The 20,374-nt window shown below is 39.2% G+C and overlaps 2 protein-coding genes across 5 annotated transcripts; one reads left to right on the forward strand and one right to left on the reverse strand.

Annotated features, from left to right (window-relative positions):
* Positions 1 to 525: 525 nt before the first annotated feature.
* On the reverse strand, positions 526 to 9,488 carry fbxo8 (F-box protein 8). 3 transcript variants are annotated; one of them, XM_068592480.1, is made up of 9 exons: positions 8,314 to 8,505; positions 6,588 to 6,693; positions 4,905 to 4,988; positions 3,856 to 4,000; positions 3,380 to 3,506; positions 3,034 to 3,152; positions 2,504 to 2,700; positions 2,168 to 2,294; positions 732 to 862 (listed from the first exon to the last, which is right to left on the reverse strand). In XM_068592480.1, exons 2-8 carry the CDS (start codon positions 6,691 to 6,693, stop codon positions 2,188 to 2,190), a joined length of 885 nt encoding a protein of 294 aa, XP_068448581.1. In that variant the 5' UTR covers positions 8,314 to 8,505; the 3' UTR covers positions 732 to 862; positions 2,168 to 2,187. The 3 variants fall into 3 exon arrangements, with proteins under 3 accessions (XP_068448580.1, XP_068448579.1, XP_068448581.1); XM_068592479.1 differs by lacking the exons at positions 2,168 to 2,294; positions 8,314 to 8,505 and adding an exon at positions 9,376 to 9,488 and having other exon boundaries at positions 526 to 862; XM_068592478.1 differs by lacking the exon at positions 2,168 to 2,294 and having other exon boundaries at positions 526 to 862.
* cep44 (centrosomal protein 44) lies at positions 8,553 to 18,178 on the forward strand. Of its 2 annotated transcripts, XM_068592477.1 has the most exons (10): positions 8,553 to 8,592; positions 8,963 to 9,056; positions 10,446 to 10,593; positions 11,043 to 11,180; positions 14,351 to 14,533; positions 15,039 to 15,167; positions 15,918 to 16,016; positions 16,690 to 16,758; positions 17,636 to 17,673; positions 18,059 to 18,178. In XM_068592477.1, the coding sequence occupies exons 2-10, from the start codon at positions 8,965 to 8,967 to the stop codon at positions 18,129 to 18,131; spliced, it is 969 nt and encodes a 322-aa protein (XP_068448578.1). In that variant the 5' UTR covers positions 8,553 to 8,592; positions 8,963 to 8,964; the 3' UTR covers positions 18,132 to 18,178. The 2 variants fall into 2 exon arrangements, with proteins under 2 accessions (XP_068448578.1, XP_068448577.1); XM_068592476.1 differs by lacking the exon at positions 8,553 to 8,592 and having other exon boundaries at positions 8,623 to 9,056.
* The last annotated feature ends 2,196 nt before the right edge of the window (positions 18,179 to 20,374 follow it).

The raw sequence follows: 20,374 nt of genomic DNA on the forward strand, positions 1-20,374 counted from the left end.
AAAAAAGTAAGCGAGATTGAGGATAGGAATAAGACAGTGTCCTTGCATGAAAGCATAGTTGTCTTGTTCATTTCACTCATAAAATGGAGAAGAAAAACAAAGATCCAGTTGAATCTTGATACTGAGAACATCTGCTTGTTCTCACTGGACAATGCATCAAGGTCATTTGAGTTGCAGAATAGCTCCAATGTTACTTCCACTGGTCAATGCTACAAGAGATATTAGAGAGTAGTATTAGAATCCTGTGTGACACTTTTTCCACTGGTGAACACGAAGCCCGCTGTCCAATAGGAAAACAGCAGGACTGTCCAATAGGAAAACAGCAGGACTGTCCCAGGATCCGTGACAGGCTGTAAGGGCTGTGCTCCTCATCCTGCCTCCACCAATCAGTAGGCACCATCCTTCAGCGCAGATCAGAGCTCGTCTTCATGGTTCCACTTTAAAAGCATCCTTTGCAGTGATACGGTTTGAAAGACATTTCAGATGTTTCACACCTTTGACTAAAATCAAATAACTTTACTAATATTTGGTAATACCGTCTCTCTCACAGTGCAGCGGTGAATTTTATTCGCTTTCCTTGCCTTTCTCTGTGAAAATTGATAAAATCCATTTCCACAATGTTCCTATTCTTCAGTGCGGTACGAGGATCTTGACTGGACATCTGCTATGTGGAGCTACGCGGCCACGTGGCCAATCAGGTAAATATTGTCATAGAGGTGGCCTACGAAGTCATCCGAGACATTATGTGCTGCTCGGCGAGTGTTCCTGATAAACTCCCTCTTGGACATTTTGTTTTTGACGTGGGGGCTGGTCAGGTCGATGGACAGCAGGATCAGACTGTAGCACAGCACATACACCGCATCTGCAGAGAGATGATAAAGGATCAAACAGGACCGTTTCTGTTTCTCGCCAGCTTTTACGCAAAGCTCAGGAGTGTGTGGCTCTAAAGAGAACAGGCCTTTTCTGTAGTGTTCAAACTGAGAAGTCAAAGCCCCACGAGAGTCCTGTAGAGGCTGAAGTTTCACTGGTCAGAAAGGGAGACTTCTGTCACGTATATCAAGCATTTTTTAAAGTCATGACCTGAGCCTCACTTGAATTATTGAAATGAAAAATGAAATGAAAAGTACTTTATTAATCCCCAAGGAGAATTTTTTTTGTCGTAGTAGCAGCATCCCACACTTCACTTCACCAAAATATGAATTCAAGAAGAGCCACCATAAAGGGGGAGAACAGGGGCAGTAAAAAAAACAAGTATAGTACATTATTATAGCAGATCCTAACATGATGCACATACATCTATACTGTGCTACTTATAAACGGCTCTCCAAGGAGTGGAGGAGCAGAACAGCAGGGAAATGACTGGAGAAGGCAGCCATCCATCCATCTCCAGCCTTGAGCTCGAAACCACTTCACTAATCCTACTAATCATTTGGTCCAAAGAGTTAACAGTAACTGAGTCAGGGATTGGTTTCTGGATGGTCTGCTGACGTTAGCCAAGCCCTAAGTTGGTAAAAGCACAGTCCAATGACAATACTAAAGCCTGGGATTATTTGAAAATAAAACCTTGATGGTTTCTCCCTCATTTTGTGGTTGAGCAAATGGGTCAAAAGTAGCTTCAAAGTCACTTCTTCTGTCACTACAGTTTGTGGCCCTCTGACTTCAGGGTTAAAACATAGTGACGTCTAGTTATGGTCAAGGTTGGCTTGGTATTAATGGTCCAAAGAGGACGTTTCTGAATATTCCAATAACCCCTGACCTCTCTTGTAACATCAATTCAAAATTCCGACCTGAACACCAGAAATATGAGTGTTATCTGGTGTTATCTTTGTTTAGGACTTGTCCCATAACTCCCACGTAAAACAAATCTAAAGGACTGCCTTGTTTAACCTATGTAACATTTAAAAGAACAAACACATCCTGTCTATAAGCGATGAAAACTGAATTGAATTGACTGAATGTATTTATATTCTCCCGAGGATAAAGCCTCGTGCATTTGGGAGACGCTATGAGCTTTCCTCTAGCGCCACCTTCAGGTCAAAATGTCACTGTACACAACTGCGTACAAATGTACTGTGTTTGAGTTTGAGTTAGCCAATCATCTCTTCCCTTAACTGTCAGATCAGACTTTAGGGTGCATCATAAGACTTACAACGTCACACTGTCATACCTGTATGATGTCCTTTAAACTTATATCTGTCCCTGTTTCCAGAGTTCAAAAGCAGCCAGCAGGCTGCAGAGCCCTTCCTCTGGAATAACCTCACTACTGACATCAAACAGTGCAGCTCTGTCGGATCCTTTAAATTCAAAGTCATTTTGTCTCTTTTACTTTCAATTAGTTGCATATCATGTCAATGTTAACTATGTTTTTATTAGTGTATAATCATACCACAACTACAAGCCTGTATCGTTAAAATATAGTATTTATGTCGGTGTGTGTGTGTGTGTGTGTGTGTGTGTGTGTGTGTGTGTGTGTGTGTGTGTGTGTGTGTGTTGGGGTACTAACCAGGACTGAGGCCGAGGTCTCGTACAAGACCAGGGTTACAGGTACAAAACCTGTGGCTGAACTTGGTGATGAGGGTCTCCAGATACTCTCCTCTCTCCTCTGGCGCGTGAATGTGTCTGAAAAAGTCGCGCAGAGCGTTGGGGAGGAACTGGTTGCTGAAATTATGGAGGGTCACCAACTCATCCAGGACGTCCCGCCTGCACATCCATAGACACACACAAATACACCAAATGGCATGATGGGACGTTGTTTTTTATTTGGACAAAGTTTCTGAATTATCAGATGTGCAATTCTTATTTTGAGGACATGGGGTACCAATAACGTATATATAATATCACAGCAGACACATTAAATAACCAGTGAAATAATAATCTAAAATCATGAATCTAATTATTTTATGGCATAGTTTTATAGTTTCTTAAGGCAACACGAACAAATCGCACAAAAGTGCTGTTGTCACAGAAGTATCACGGGTTGTTGTGGAAGTCTAGTGGTGAGATTTCTGGGTATTTGTGTGGTTCTGTGTTAACCTCTCATCCAAGTAAATCCTCAGCATCTTCCAGTGGAGCCGTCTGGTGTAGAAAATGAACTTAGCCAGCTCTGTTGGATGATCCACCAGTATACCTTTAGACATGAAATAACTGATGCCCTACACGCGCACACACACACGCACATGCACACATACACGCACACAGAGAGAGACAGAGAGAGTAAGATAATCATATCTTGTGGATGCAGATTTAACAGAGTATTAATCCACAAAACACACACACACACACACAGAGTTCACATGGTGTCATCATTCAGAGACTCCAATGTTTAACTTCCTCATTGTTCCACACACCGACCCAACACACACTGTAACAGTTGTGTTACCTCCTGTGCGTTGGCATTGAATGTCAGGCAGCCTTCGTCGAGCTGTAAGTAGAGTCTTCTGTATGAGAAACCAGCAGGTAGTCTTCTGTTGTAGATGGAGCAGTGTCCCCATGTGGACTTACACAGCCTGATGGATCGACACAAGTTTTCACTACCTTGAACTTTCTCGCCAAAGTCCATCCGTCATCATTTATTATTATTATTATTGTATGTCTGTGTGGCAGATCACACAAGGCATCTCAGTGATAGCACTGGGTCACCATGCACCTACATTTGGTGGATAACGTACATTTTTGGTGGCCCAAAAGCAAATGTAAAACAATACAGCCTTCCTTCACTGAGGCACTTAAGAAAATGAAAAGACAGAATGGAAATATATACAAATATGTGTCAAACTGAAATCTCAGTGTCTTAGCTCTGAGTCTATCTTTTTCTTTAACCTTAATTAAGACAGGTAATCTGATTGAGACACCCACCCTTGCCATAGATATTCGGCGTTTCCCAGGTCCTGCCACACACATCCAGCCAGGCACAAGTCAGTGGCATTCAGGTACGACAGGATAGTGATGCCTAATTCAGGTGGCAACATCTCTAAATCTCTAAAGCCATGCTGTTCTCTACCTACAGTAATAGAGAAAAAGAAGGAGGAAGAAAGAAATAGAGAACTGATCAGTCAACATTGTTGTAAGGCCATGTGTTTTTTGAATAGGTTTTTGGTTAAACGTCTGGTCTGTGTTCAACACAGACCAGACCACAACATTTAATCCGTCAGTAAATATCCCACTCCAGAATTTTGCTTTTACATGTCTTAAAAAGGCAGTTGCTAACAGGTTGATAAATGAAACTACAGAGGTTGTTGGGACATTAAAATCCTCTCCTCAGCCATTTCTATTTATTTCTACCGATTGCATTGATGCTTAAAAGTGGTGTTCATTTGTGAAGATTACCTGTGCAATGCTAACTTCTAGACTGGCCAACAAAATACATTATACTTTACTTTACCCAACCCTAAAATGAGTTAAAGAACAGTGCTTTTCACAAATAAAAAAGGTCCAAGGAGGAAGAACAAGCACTCAAAGAGGTCGCCATGTTGCCTCATGACTTCTGTTGAACACACCGCAAACATAAGCAGCTTTCTCATTGGCTGCCTCAAAATTTTGACCTATTTTAAAGTTGTATATTTAAACATTCCAGATGGGTTCCAGTTTATTTCTTGTTGCAGTGTATGTCAATTACATAACAGGAGGTAAACCTGAAACCAAGGCACAGGACTCAGTCCTGTGAAACCAAGGCACAGGACTCAGTCCTGTGCCTAAAATTGAGATTGGTTTGAATTTATTATCATTTATCAACCACTGCAAGAGTCGAAATAATGTACTAACTGGGATTATCTATCTGTGTTGGAACGTATCATCCTGTACGTGATCAAATGGAAGTGATGGCTTTTTCTGTACCAAAGAACACTGAATACATTCAAAATACATACTAACAGAGCAAGCATCAGTATATGTGTGTGTGTTTGTACCTCCCATGCGTGTTCTCAGCAGATGATAGATGTCGGGGCCATAACACGGCGGAGGAGCTCTTTTCTGCGGACCTCCATCTCTCCCTAAAAGAAGAAACATCCGTCACTTTCATGACTTGCTTACTGCTATTTAGCATGACAGAGAAGTGGGAGGCTATCCCAGCATGTATTGGGGTTTAAGACTGACCAGGCATACTGAGTTTTTGTCATCATTTAACTTCATCAATTGATAAATTACAAAGCCTGACTTTTTTTATTATCTTTGGCTCTTTTTTATTCTTACAGTTTTGTTAATACAGTCTGGTTTTACTTGAGTCTTTCTTCACAATGTTAAGTATTAACTTTCACTTTATTGTGCAAATTGTAAAACCCTGAAAGTTTGACACTCTTTATACTGTACATGTATGAAATGAGGTACTCGTTAATTAAGTTCAAACTTTTATTTTGCTCTACTAGCCTCCTTCCAGTAAAATGTTTGAATTTTTGTGAACATAGAACATTGAGATTACAAAATCCTAAAAGCACAACAACAAGAAAGAGATACATTGCTAGGGGCAAAACAATAACAAGAAAAACAACTTTGAGAAACACCTGAGCAAGAATGGCTGCCAGGTGCATCCAGATTTATAGCAAACTAAAGGCTGAAAGTATTTGAATGCTGGAAACAGAAACTGGTACGAGTAAGGCTAATGGAGATCAAACTAGTCAAGTGGATGTGACTTTGTATTTTGTAACTCTAACCACTGAAAAAACCATCTTGTTTTTACTGGTTGTAATTTGGATTATAGAGTGATAGATAAACATACAGTGTATTTTTGTCCAATTTAATAGGATTACTCTCACTTTTGGCAGTGAATTGAGGCGTTATGCAACTTGACACAATGCATATCATTTTTTTTAGTGAATTCTGTAGTTTTATTTAAACAGCACTGATTCTGCAATAGAGGCAAGCTGTCCAGATTGAGTTGGATTTATTTCATTGTCTGTTACTTTTAAATTGTGTTGGTTATTTTATGTTTATTAAGAACATTTATAAAAAGGTACAGAATAACCTCTGACTCTGATTTAGCTGCCGTTAATTTTTTTGGCAAATTTCGGTCTGGTGAAATTAATGAAGGAACACACTCTATCTTTAACAAACACATCTTTAGTTTCAAAAACTGGGAAGAGGCCCGTGGAAGACCCAGAACACGCTGGAGGGATTATATCTCCTGGCTGGCCTGGGAATGCCTCGAGGTCCCACAGAATGAGCTAGAAAATGTTGCGAGTGAGAGGGAAGCCTGGGTCGGTCTACTGGATGTGCAGCCACCGCGACCCGACCCCGGATAAGTGGATGAAAATGGACGGATGGATTAATAGTTTCAAGTCAAAAAACTAATAAACCCATAGTCGTCATATTATTAACATAATAGCTACGTAATGCTACGTAAAGCATAAACATGAACTTAAAAAAATAAGGATAAAAAATATTTAGCTGGACTAATTTAAATCAATACTTGCTGTGCTAATATTGAGTTGAAAGTATATTTATACTGACTAAAACCAAGAACCTTAAATATAGAAATTAACCTAGATAATAAATTTGTATTGTGTCTAAAATGAAGCACTACCTTTGTGATAGTAGCAGTCATGCACACACTTTAAAATCCCCAGCCAAAACTAATTAGTTAAGAAATGGATTACCTTGCTCTTGTCGTATTCCTCCTCCTCGGTCAGCGAGTCGGTCTGCAAGCTCTTCCTGAAGCTGCTGCTGTTGTCTGGGAGGCAGCCTCCACAATGCTTGACCCATCTGTAATGCAACGCAGAAACACAGTACATGCAAGTCACTGGGATGGCAATAAAATATATGAATATGCTGCAACACAGCTGACCCTGGTATAAAGGAATACACTGTGCCTGCACACTTTTCTTATTGTCCTCTTTCTTATTTATAGCTCACAGGTACGACTCAGGGTCAAAGGTACTGTGAGCAGCACATTTGACAACTGCTCGTACAGCAGGAGGTTTTTATGCAGTAATATGGTCAAACTCATGGTGATCTATTTCAACATTCCACTTGTTTTGGTTTCATACATCTGACTAAACTAGTTGTGGTTTTTCAAAAGAGAGCCTGTAATCCATGTGTATATGTCCGTAAGTGGCTAGTTAGCCAGGAAAACAATTAATATAACTAAAAATCATATAATTCAACACAGAATGCACTAAGTGTCACTTGTTCTTCTGCTCTTCCATTACTGGCAACCTGATAAAGAAGATGATCACAAATAAGATATGACTCATACTAAGACAAAGACAAGAGACACATTGACATGTAAGAATACCATATGCCCCCTGTACTTCAAGCGATGTTCGCAGAATTGGTTTTTAGATGCTACAATACATTGTCTTGTATCACATTATTCAGACTATCCACTAGTGACCAAATCACTCACCAACAATCAAAATCTCCCCAACAATCTGGTGTAAAAATGGAAATAATAACCTGTGTTATTATCATTTATTTTGCACGATTTGTTGAATTGTAAAGCACTGCTTGTCTTTCATGTTCAAGCTTATGTGCTGCTGATAAACACTACAAACTGGTAAAACCTGACCTGTTACATTTAAGTGTCAAACATTACATAAGAATTCTTAGCACTGCTGCTTTTGATAGATTCAATCATGCTACAATAGTGTCTTCTTCAATAAAATACAGCTATCTTTCATCAAAGTCAGATTATATTGGGTCTAAAAGTTATTTCATAACTTAATGCACAATGTTCTACAAATGCTTATTGACTTAATTACATTATTTAAAAAAGAAGTAATAATGTGTCAGGGCATACAACATATTGCATTCTTTAGTATCCTGTATGGAACAACATTGCAGAGTTCTTGCAATTAAGAATGCATATTGCCCTTCAGACACAGTGTCAGCATCTATTAAGAGCATTGTCAGGACTGTGTGCTGATGAACTTTAACTTGGAAACCATGGAAACAAGCAGCAATGCGCTGGACGGCCTTCTTCAGGATTAAACTGCCCGGGCTTCCTTTCCCTCTCAGCCTGTCTAACGTCAAATGTGTTGCATAAACAAATCCATTACACTGTTGTAAACATCAACGTTGGAAGTTCGAACTAGCAAGGTTGTCTGACCTTCAGTCCCGCCTTCCTTCTATATCATTGGTCACACGTATCACAACAGCGTTCAAAATGGAACGTCATTGGCTGAATTGGATATCACTCACAATCTGTTCTTACAAATCCCCGAGTTAGCTTGCAAAGCTAGTTTAAGTTGACGAAGACAGTGACGACCCAGACTGATTGATTTTTGCTGTACTATTAAACGACGTTGTCCCTGTTTATTTTCCCGTTATGATGCAGGATATCCTAATGACTACGATACAGCGGCGTAACCCTGAACTACTTACCTGAGTTTAGTAATTCCTCTGACAAACTGACCTGCACACAAGTACAGCTGGAAATACGGTTTGATTTCTATCAAACGTGTGCAGTTATCATGTCACCTAGCAAAGCACAAATAAGAATAGAGCAGTTGCTCCCTGAGCTCTGGAGGAACTTCTCATATCGTTGTTCTACCACGACCATCATCTGGGTTCTCCCTCCTCCTGTGCCCTCTGCCCCTCCCCCTGTTCTTTCCCCGGTCGTCACAGAAACAGATGAACTGAATGAACATTCATTATTTTACAGTGAGTCAACCGCATTTGATTTCTTTACGTGCTTTCTATGATAAATGAATAAATTAACCTCGACGGAAAAAAAGAAAAACAGAAAGCAGTGCGCGTATCACGTCATTTTACGTCATTGAGTATAACAGCCAACCATGTTTCGTGCCGTTGATCACCCGGTAGAAACAAAATTTCTGTTCCTTCTTTTCCCCAGTCGGGAACAAACACTAACGCACGAGAGGACTGCAACAAACTTATTGGACATTTTGTACTTTCATTTGCATATTCCAACACGACGTAAAGGTTGTAGTGCCCACTGCGTGTTTGTGCTGTTACAACACAAACGGACTCCGGTTAGCCGTTTAGTTTGGCGCGTCTCTCTCGTTGTTAGAGATGCTGTCCACCGGAGATGTCCAAGGGTGTCTTCGTCAACTGGAGCCTCTTTTGCGGACGATGAAGTACCCGGGATATGTCGACTACAATGGGTAAAAAAACAACACACATCTTCCAACGTACACACATAAAGGTTTCCAGTGCTAAAAGCACACTTTAATATTGAACAATGCCAGCTAGGTAATTTGCTAACCTGGCATGACTTGTCACATTACAGTCATTAGGCCACTAGTGAAAGCAGCAGTGAGTTCAACCGCTATCGGGGTTGTCAGATGGAATACGAATGATGTAACCTACATGACTTGTCGTTACATTTTTAACTAAACCAAATAATACCGATACAGTTTACAGTTGGGGACAACTCAAAAGGACACTTTATGGGACTTAGTTTCTTAGTATGCGTAACGTTACCTGTAAGACGTAATATGCTTGTGGTTCATACAAACAACCTCTACCTCAGGTGGTCCAATCTGCTAGTGTAACGTACCCACCGTGTTAAAGACGTTAAACATGCCCTAAAGCCCCCAACGACTTTGTGTATGCTTCTTGCTACGTTGCCTAACGACCACAAAGCGTCACTATTGCCCCAGTGTAACACGATGAACATTTTCACGTGGGTCCAGTCATACACCTTATTTCAAACGGAATTGCGATTTGTCTCTTCTTTCATCGTGTTTTCCTTGGCGACCATCTAAACCTGCAAATTGACGGGTCGGGCCAGTATCAGCGCAGAATCCGGCGTCAAATTGAGAATGTACATGGCCATTAAAGCTGATTCAGATTCTGAAATTGTTTGCAGTCAATATTTTGCTTTATTTTGTAAAACAATCACAGACCACAAACACAGTGCCAATAATTATGAGATGTGAGAGCTGGCAGTCATTGTTTATACAATTTCATACAGTTCAAATAAGATTTGATACACAATTATTTACAAATACACCAAACCATGATAAGCATAACACTTCCATTATGTAATAAATATAAGAACCATTTAGTGTAAATGTAAACTGTGTTGACATAAACTAACGCAGAGTGTGTTCAGATAAATATGTATTGGAATAGAAAGGTCCATTTCAATGCAAATGTCTGTCAATACACATGAGGTTGCTATGCAAAATACACAATATATTTGGGTTACTTTTGCCCATCTAGTAGAGATTAATTCTGATCAATAATAGAATAAATATTTAATAACTGCCTTTCCACAAATAGTTAAATCATCAATGCATCACAGTTTAATTGCGAGTTTATATTCACGTCATTGAGCAACATATATCTAATGAAATTCAGGCACACCATAAACAAATTAAATGTGGTTGTCACTTTTTGTCCAAACACATCTGTGTATGAACTTGACTTTAGCATGAGTTGTGACAACTGCAGTATTTATAGCTGTGTGGACATTATATATCACATTCTCGCTGTCTTCATTTGTTGTTTTCCTCAGTTTAGCACTTTGTTCTTTTTTTCTCCACCAGCCTTTCAAAAGGAGATCCCTCTGCTTTTCTACCAATTGTGAGCTTCACCCTCACCTCCTTCTCCCCACTTTTTGCTAAGCAGCTAATGGAGGCTGGACTGGAGCTGACTGGCAAAACTGACCTCCGATTCACTGACACTCTTTATAAGGTAACGCATCAATAACACATTCTGAGCGCTGAGTCCTCACAGATGCAGCATTACAAACTGCTGTTAAGTTTCTTAATTCCCATTCATCCCCTCCCTCTTTGAAACACAGCGACTACTAACCCACTTGTGGACAGTGGATTTTTTTCTAACCTGCCGTGGTGTGCTGAAACTCTGTTACGTTGCTCGATCTGGTCACATGACCTCTATTGCTTCTGTTTATCAGGGAAGCGGGATCCTCCTCTGTTGCTCTCCTTCAGGTTTCTTCCCTTTTTTCTCTGTAAAAGGTTTTTTACTGTCTTTATTTGGGGTATTTTTTCCTGATCCGATGTGAGGTCCTGGGACAGGGATGTTATGTGTTCAATTGTAAAGTGCTCCAAGGCAAATCTTGTATTCGTGATTTTTGGTTACACAAAGTAAATTGAATTGAATTGAAGTGTTGTGTGTTTTAGGTGCTCCGAGATATCTTCCACTATAAACCCATACTGACCAAGCAGCAGTTTCTCCAGTGGGGTTTCTCTCAAAGGAAAATCTCTGTCATCTGTGACATCATTAACTTAGTCCTGCAGAAACACAACCAACTGAAGAAGGTACAGAAGTTTTTAATAGTTTATTTGTATTTACACGTGTGTCTATGTCTGTCTTGAAAGCAGATTGTAAATAGTAATAACCTCACCTATATGCAACATACTATACAACACACTATTCAACATTTTTACTTTTGTTTCAATATAGAAAAACATGAAATATTTAAACCGGAATGACCTTTTCAAATGCAAAATGTCCAGTCATCAAACGCGACACCTTTTCAAGTAGTTTACATTGTGGTCCACCAGAGTGTGCTCTTAAAATATACTACAGCTTTCCCTATTGCATATTTTAAGACAGGGGTGTCAAACTTGTTTTAGTGAAGGGGCCACATGCTGCCCATTTTGATCTCAAGTGGGCCGGACCAGAAAAATCACAGCATAATAATGCATATTTAACGACAATATTTCTCTATGTTTAAATCATTGGTGAAGGTTTTTAGATGGTAAACTCAATTTTAAGGTCTTTCAACAATTACCTAGAAACATAAAGACCAAAAATTCAGACAGTCCTCTGTGTATCTGCCTGGGCCCTCTCTTATCTGCAGATTCCCTCGCTTTGTGACACGTTTGTGACGCCACTTTCATGACGTGATCCATGTTTAACGACTTCCAAAACAATAATATCAGTGCTCAGATCAATTGCGACTGTAGATCAATGGTTTGCATGTCTGTCTCATAAGCAAAGGATCAGAGGTTTGAATCCCAGCTCTCCTAATTTTAGTCTAAAAAAAAAAAAGTTTTTTCTTCTGTTGGACTGGACCCCTTGGTGGGCCTGATCCAGCCCGCGGGCCGTATGTTTGACACCCCTGTTCTAAAAGGACACTAGCAAGAAAAAGCACACTTATCAGATAACTTCAACAACAATACATTTGAGAAGCAGTACATGGAAGTATTTTGAGTTCCACACTGTAGATCAGGTATGGGCAACGGACCGTTGGGCTTTTTAATCAGGCCCGTAAAGACTGCATTCATTTTTGCCTTTTTCCTGCACGTTTCAGTAGATCCCCACTCCCCAGTATGAAAACTTTTAATAGTCCTTATTAAAAAAAAAAATTTAAAAAAAATTTCATAATGAACGTGCATCAGACCAACGAGACTGCACCAGCCGGCGCGCTCATGTGCCTGCCAGCTTCCTGCTACCTAAGATAATGGGGACATTAGCAGGAATTCATCACTTAACTCATCTTATGATACACACATGGACTGTAAAGCTTATGCCGTGAATGTATTCATGCATTCTGTTAACGCATGCACAATAGCGAATATTTGGCCACTCGCCAATACTTAGTGTTTGGCCAAAAGTCAATCTCACAGAGCCTGATGGACAGTTTAAGTGATGAACACCTCAGATCTGTCCTGAGAATTGCCTCAACCAAAACTGACATCAAACTTTGAACACTGGCAAAAAAAGGTGACCCAACAACTCTGTTCCCTCTAAAATGAAATGTACGTTTTCTTTACTTTTTTAGTTAATAGCTTTTACTTTTAATTTATATTTGTTCAGACAAACACTCTCCATCCATCTGATACTGGCCCGACCTGTCAAATTTTTAAACTCATTGTGGCCCTTGAGCTAAAATGTTTGCCCACCTCTAACGTAGCTGGTCAAATTCTGCTGACTTATCTGGAATCCCCACTGGAAGCAGGACGTAAGTGAGACATGAGCGGGGTGTAGGTGTTCTGTCATCCAATGAAAACACTCTGTTTCCGGTAAATGTCTCTGCCCGTCTGTCAGCAGCAAAGTGGACAGTAGCCTGTTAACCTGCCTTCACCAGACTGACTGATAGCAGACATTAATTGAACCAAAAAAGTTTTAATTTGGTCACTTATAGGAAAGAAAACAATAGAGTTTGTAGGTCTATGTATGGATTGATTGTTCCTTTTGAGCAGGGGTTAGCAACCCGCGGCCCCTCTGTTACGGCTGCCTGAGGCTTTGACAAAAAAAAAGAGAAGATTTTATTTATTTTTGCCTTGTGGAAAATCTCACAAAGGGACTTGCTCTTATCTTGGAGTTTGAGGTGATATTGGTTCACTGAAAATAAAATAAATGTTTAAATATTCCTTAAACTAAAATGTGCATCACATCCTGTTACATTGCCGTCAAACAGCTTTCCCTGCAGGTGGCTCATCGTGATTCACAGAGGCCCGCCCTCGCTAATTTGTCAATAAATAAATACAAATTTTAAAAAAGTCACAGAGAAAAATACAGCGTTCAATTCTGCGTGGACGTTTTGATTTACTTTCACTGCCAAGGATGCTGGCTGACCTTTGTGCGGCGAAAATGTATCAAACAACAAAACATTTAATGTTAAAAGACTCTTTCAAAAAAAAAACACACAGCATTTCTGAAAAGTACCCAGCTGCAGAAGAGCGATTTCTAAACTGCCGCAGCAAACTGACCAAAGTAAATATACTTTCAGGAAGTACATCACGTCTCCAAACTCAACTACTGCTGTTGGTTCTGCAGCTCATGAGAATATGAGGCTGAAAGATATGCGTTTAAAATGGAAAACTCATGTGAGGACTAGTATCAAACCTGCTACCTTATAGGGCGAACACTCTCCCACATTAGCCACAAATATAGACATTATACAAGCTCCGCATAGTTGTGGTTTTAATGGGCCTCAATGTAGCCGACACATTACTATTTTTTATCTCTTCTGATAGTTATAATGCGTAAAATAGCAATAAAATGACGAAAATTGTCAAAATGGCTCTTTAGATAGGATAGGTTCTATTCCTGGCTACTTTCGTTTTTGTACAAGCATCAGCTGTTCATTAGTATGGCTTACCTTGTGTGAGCCTTGAATGTGCTTGTCAGACTGTGCTTTGTTACAAAGAAGCAATTCATACTTTCAGGGTGTTTCTAGCGTCAGACAGCCGCACATAGCGTCAGACAGCCGCACATGTAGCGGCTGTCTGACGCTACACTACACGGGTAGTGTAGCGTCAGACAGCCGCACATTAAGTTAGGTTAAACAGGCACGTTTAACCTAACTTAATGTTACTGAAATATACAGAAGTATTAGCAAGGGTGTCAATCGTGAAAAGAGCAGCAAGTAGAGGGGTCATATTTTACGAAAAGGTGTGGTGCGTCAAGACTGAATGATCGGAACTGCATCAGGAATTTCTCTTCAGATAAATACCATTTTGTTTTTATGTGTTTTAAGGTGTCCAAGAAGCCTTTTGTTGTGAGTCACATAGAAAATTCTAAAAACTCCTATGTGGAAGAATTCTCCTCCCATGATGATGTAAGCAGTGCCTCTCATAATGAAGTGTACTCCTTCAATCCTTCTGGAAATGGGATCGCAGAGCTGGCAGGACGCGAGGAGGTCAAGGAAAACCTCCTTTACGTAAGCATTTACTTGATCAGGATAAAGACAAATGCCAGGCTCTGACTACAGGAGTTTTAAAATCCTAACCGATTTTTAAAATCGGGGTTGCATGACACACATACGGAGAATCTTTACAAGCGTTCTTCTCTCGAATCTCAAACATGTGCACACTCCAAGTTTTTAAAGGTATGGCGCATCACAGGCTACAGGATATTATGCATTATTATGATTATTGTGCCAGAGGGAGCAACACACCACCTCACATAAAAAACGGTTTCTCCCTTTGATTGTCAGGAGGGGTGAATCAGGGTTAAATTGAACCATCTTTATACAAAAGCTTGTAAGGATAGTTAATGTTGGATAATGTTTTTTTCTACAGCATTGTAACTTTCAGCCATGAGCTGTAGTTTGAGTTCTGTACCGTAACATTGAAAAAAGGCCTAATATTCTGACGTCCACTAGATCATCTTTGCAGAAGAGTTGGAATATAAAATGTAATGTAACTGCATCTACTGTCTGTCAGTCATCAGAGGTAAAGGGAAGGCTCTCGGCACTGGAATCTCAGCTCGGGAGTCTTCTGTCTGGGATGGACCGGCTCAGTATCCTGGAGAAACGCCTGGAGAAACTTAACAAACAAAGAATCACAGACAAGGTTGATATGACATTATTTGCTCTACTTCTTTAATATTTCCTTCATTTAACAGGCAGCAAGAACAGATTATTATAAAACTGGTAGCTCAAGTCAAGCAATCTGTTTGGCTCATACAGAGCTCAAGGAAGTCCTGTCGGCCCAAACTAATAGGATTAAGATGGAAACTTTATTTAGGACAAATCTTAAAAGGAAAAAATACTCTGTCACAATTAACAGAAAAGAAAGAAACAATAAAGGTTGTGGCCACAGGTATGAAACCTCTCTCCAGAGCTACTGGTTATTTTTCTCCGGGGCCGGAGAAAGCAGGACATTAAGTTTGGGCAGTAGCACTGTACACAGCTGGAATGTGCTCAAAACAATACATAGCCAACATACATTACCGTTATACACAAAAGACAAGGTAGACAAACATGTCAAATGGTGGACATAACCTGATGGATTCAAATACATATAAATGCATAGGCCTTATAAAACGGGTAAGAATAGTAAAATAAATGACAAAAAACATGAAACCATATTAGACAGTGCCTCCTTCCTGTAAACCACAAAAACAAAGGATAACCTTTTTTCTTTATTGTACATATTGTTATTCATTCATAATAATAAAAAGTGTATTGGAATGTGGCACTAACTCTCATATTGCCATTGTTGATGCACTTTGAGTAATAGCAATAGTTAATTCAAGCCTGTGATATGTTGTCATTGTATAGTAGTTCAGACACCCCTTCTATTTATCATGTTCTATTCCAGAATGAAGGAGAAGTCATCACTATATCCAGAGACAGCTGGGAAAATCTGATGAGCAGAGTGCTGTTATTGGAGACCAAACTAGATCTAAGCAACATACAGGTAGTGTACATGCTGTGACATTTCATTTGAATTTCATCTGCACGCAGAATGTAATCAGTGACGGCCTTTTTTTGTGGTCTGTTTCTGCCCGTTATAGTGTTAATATTATTAAACATGTTCAAGCATCTTCACAGGACAATAGTGGGTTGTAACACATTGATAATTTAAAGCTTTAGCCCTGTAGTACATACTCTACCAGTTGAAACACCCTGAAGTCGAAAGCTACAAGACTGAATTTCTGGATTCTACCTGGAAAAGGGTCATTAGCCTGTTGTAATGAACCCTATAGACTGGGATCAGGATCGATACTGTGAATACTACAAAAAGTGGGTTCAATACCAAGTCAGCCATGATAATGTATTAGCAAAATAGCTGTTGCGTTTCTTTAAACATCTCCTGGTTGCGGTGACAGTAAGGTAAGAATGTGCATCTGAATAGACTGATACATTAAGAACTTCAGTCTCACGATGCTTCATCTTGTCCTCAGTCAAGGACTGAAGGAAGGTCACTGCACTTACAAGTGTATACAGCAATTTCTGTTAAATACATTAAACTGTAGTGTTGGTCCCCTTTACAGGTGGTTCAACTGGGATTATCTTAAAACTAGCACTACACCAGTTTTCAGATGAGTACATTTTTACAATTGCATTTGCTTTCTCGTCTCTATCCCCAGTTAAGTGTCCCGCTGCCATGCCCGTCATCTGATTCCTCCTTTTCTTGCACCATGCCTGACGCTTCAAAGGTGAGACGGAGCAAAGGTCTAATGATCCTGTTGATATGAATACAAAAGATTTTATTTCAATAATTAGGTCATTATTTTAAAAAGGACATAAATGTATTAGTTGTAATCTTTCACATTTTATCATGCTGTATTGTAAACATTTGGAGATTGTTGTCCCTGAGCAGGCATTGACCAGTCATAGTATTTACACAGCAGGCAAATATATAAATAGCTTCCAATTCCGTCTATTTGAGAAATAAATAAAATCACACAAACTGTTGTGTTGAGAATCTTTGAAAGCTGAACATAATAAGTTGTTGAGGTTGTAGATAAAAACAGAACTACAGTTGTAGTTCTGTTTTTTACCGGTCTGGTCCAGTATACAAGTTCACACTGGTTTGATTTCATGCAAACTAGCTGAATCGTTATCTGTCATTATGACACGTTATGGCTCACCAAAACGTAGCTGACATCAGCAACCTGTACCTACAGAAACTTCAAGTGGAGAAATGGTGATTTGTTGGAAAACTCTCTGTATGCTGCTGCCCCATCGCATGCAGCCGGTTAGGACTGCACAATTATGGGCAAAATGATAATCCCAATTATTTATTACGTTTATTAATTCTTTTTTAGGGATAATATTTCAGTATTGCACAGAGCACTGCTTTTACTTTCATATTGTACTACTTTCTCGCTGATTAACAAATCTTTGTATCAAATAAAGACTTAAAATTCGGTTATTTTCCTCAATCCATAAAATGTTCATTCAAGTAACATATTGTATATTATTCTTATACTCTGGACTTCAACCACAACATTCGGGAAAGCTCTTCATAAGCTGCCGCCAAATATTTGTTTGAGTGCAACACACGTTTTTCTTGTCTGTTTCTTGATCCAGGAGGAGGTCAAGGACAGACTAGACAGGATCACCAACATGTAAGTTGTCCAGACTTTACTAAAAAGGAGTTCACATTTACCTCCTGGTTGGGAAATCGGTATTCTCCCTGATTTCTATTATTTATGTTGTTCACGATTCAAATTCCAAACCTTGCTAAACTTGTTAGCTGTGCCAGTGTCTGATTGGTCGAGCCGCCAACAAAACTACAAAGGTTTTTTTTGTTGTTCTTTTTTGTTGTTTTGTTTGTTGTTTTTTAAACCTATGATTTCTTTCACACAATGGATTTTAAGTTGTTGATCTTATTGCTGGATCCTCTCTGGTTTGATAATGGCAGCATTAGTTGCCTCCAACTTTTAATCTTGTAAATGTTTCTATCTTGTTGAGTTTATCAGACTAAAGTATTTGTTTGTCTGGAACTTTTAGGTTGAAGAGCACCTCCAGTCTGCTAAAGAACACAGAATCTCCCACAACACTGCAAATATATTCTCACAAATGATCATCAATTAAGTTTGGTTTTAATTAAATATTACACCATATTCTTAATGCACTTTTCGATTCATTACCGTTATCTTGCTTTGTATTTTTTTCCTGCAAAGCTATCTGAACTTCAGACTGTTGAAGCTTTAACTCAAGTGAAATGACTGAATGAATGTACAGGAATAAAGGCCTCGGCTGATGACAGCACAGTTAATGATTTACTAAATATCACAGATAAATACTCAAATCTTAAAAGGTGCTTGTTTTAATTCTTTCCCATTAACTACTTTTATTTTTACAATTGATAACTCATTTCCCAATATTGTTTTTCGTCAATCCAACGAGAGTCAATGTGATCTGTATTGTGGATCACTTTGACATTTTTTAATTTATTTTATTTTCCTCTGTCACAGGACCGTCTGTCCGTCGCCCATTGCTTTGATAATAAACACATAAAATCTTTTAAGACTCATGAACTGTTTTGTGATTTAGGACAAAGCAACCAAAAACTACAAAGAGTACATTTTATGACACGCTGTAAGCAAAACAAAAGGCACTAAAACCAAGACCCTGTTAGACATTAACAGAATTGCGTTAATATGCAGACTCACGTTAATAGGCATTAACGTGAGTCTTGGGTGATATGATTGCAAGTGGATAGCTCCCAACCTATGCACAAACATTTAAACATGGGATCGCCTCTACTGAAATGAGCTTGCAGCCATTGTGCTCTGGCAGCCCCAGACACAAGCTGTGTATTTTACTGAATGAAATTAACATTGGCAAAGGAATTAGAACAAAACATCTTCCAACGTCTTCACATAAACATCTGAGATGTAAGGGTCTCCCTGGAGTTCATAATAAAAAAGGCGATGATGCCAATCGGCATCTTGGATTACTGCCGTCACCACGTTTTTTTTATTCCGAACCAATGAATGACTTGGACTTGATTTTGAATCATTGGTTCCCTAGAACTTATTAGTTTTGTTGCGTAAGCAAATGTAAAAACTAAGAAAACCCATGTTCAAAGTTTATTTTGAAAAGAGACTGCATGAGGACCCGAAACTGAAGCTAGAGGGAACCTGGACCTTCTGAAGCGCCCACTAAGAGTTGGTATTTGACGTGTGATCGCATCAGTATTTATTACTCCTGTTGTCATGACATCAGGAACAGAGAGGTACGATCACATGCAGGAAACACAGACCAGCTCTTTGTGAATTTTGCCTGAAGTGAGTAGCTCATGATGTGATACTAGATCCAAATGCAAGACCCCTAATATATCAACTTTTTGAAACAAGACAGAGAAGTAGTATGGATGTTTTATTCACTTGTTTTATTCAGTTGTCATTTCATTTCCCCTCAACCTCCACTGGATGGAGGTTGACTGAAGGGGTAAGGGAGTTAGAGCCAAGGCGGGACCCTTTTAGTACTGTAATAATGACATGAATGTCCTTTTTTATTTTATTTATCAAATTTGTCAAAAAAATGTCCTTTTGGCAAATGTATTTTGCTCTTTATTTCAGGAGAAATGTAACTTTCAGAATCTGACAAGCATTTGTCATATGTTATAAAGGTTTAAAACTGTAAAAAGTAAAGAAACATTTTATTTATTTTTTTATCATATGTCTCTGAGCAAAGCTTTTGACATTAGATAAATGAAATGTATCCTATTTTACATCTTTTTGAACTGTTTTGAGTGTTCATGTTAATGGCTTTTATGTGTGTCCATGTCCAGGCGCTTCAGAGATTTTTTTATCTCTCTGAAGCAGTTCCTGTCGAGCTGAAGACGGAACCCATTACTGCAGTACTCACACATCCAGGCAGCTTTTACAGGCAGCTAGTACACTGTTTCCTCCCCAGAAAGGCCTTCTGTTTGTTCTTTTCCCATTTGCCTCACTGCCAAAGAGTGAGTAATGTTAAGTGATTATACGAAAGGTAAGTTACAATCAGGTGTCCATTAACGTTACAGTATTGTAAGACTTACGACTCACAGACGAGTAAACTATTTCATATTATTTTAGGGCTCGTCATGCATTAATTTATTCTAAATGAATGAATACATACAAAGAACACTATAATAACAGTGTAACTGCGGACCGCTCCGGTCCCCCACCTCCAATTCACAAAGTTAGCTAAGGTCAGCAACACACGGGGTAGTTTGTTAACTTTGTTAGTTAACTTCACATTGACTTGACGTGAATTAAATATCAGTAACCATAGGCCCAACTAATGTTTGCTATCGGAGAGCAAGCTGTAACGTAA

The sequence above is a fragment of the Clinocottus analis genome, unplaced genomic scaffold (assembly GCF_023055335.1).
Source record: "Clinocottus analis isolate CAN_PGR_092001 unplaced genomic scaffold, fCliAna1.0.p SCAF_27, whole genome shotgun sequence".
In the NCBI taxonomy this organism is placed as follows: Eukaryota; Metazoa; Chordata; class Actinopteri; order Perciformes; family Cottidae; genus Clinocottus; species Clinocottus analis.

Excerpts from the sequence above, each read along its gene's own strand:
- fbxo8 (XM_068592479.1), bottom strand. The coding sequence starts at position 6,693 with ATGGGTCAAGCATTGTGGAGGCTGCCTCCCAGACAACAGCAGCAGCTT. Across the intron at positions 4,001-4,904 it reads GCTGAGAACACGCATGGGAG|GTAGAGAACAGCATGGCTTT; the intron begins GTACAAACACAC and ends CTATTACTGTAG. Across the intron at positions 2,701-3,033 it reads AGGATTTACTTGGATGAGAG|GCGGGACGTCCTGGATGAGT; the intron begins GTTAACACAGAA and ends ATGGATGTGCAG.
- cep44 (XM_068592477.1), top strand. The coding sequence starts at position 8,965 with ATGCTGTCCACCGGAGATGTCCAAGGGTGTCTTCGTCAACTGGAGCCT. Across the intron at positions 9,057-10,445 it reads GGATATGTCGACTACAATGG|CCTTTCAAAAGGAGATCCCT; the intron begins GTAAAAAAACAA and ends TTTCTCCACCAG. Across the intron at positions 11,181-14,350 it reads AACACAACCAACTGAAGAAG|GTGTCCAAGAAGCCTTTTGT; the intron begins GTACAGAAGTTT and ends ATGTGTTTTAAG.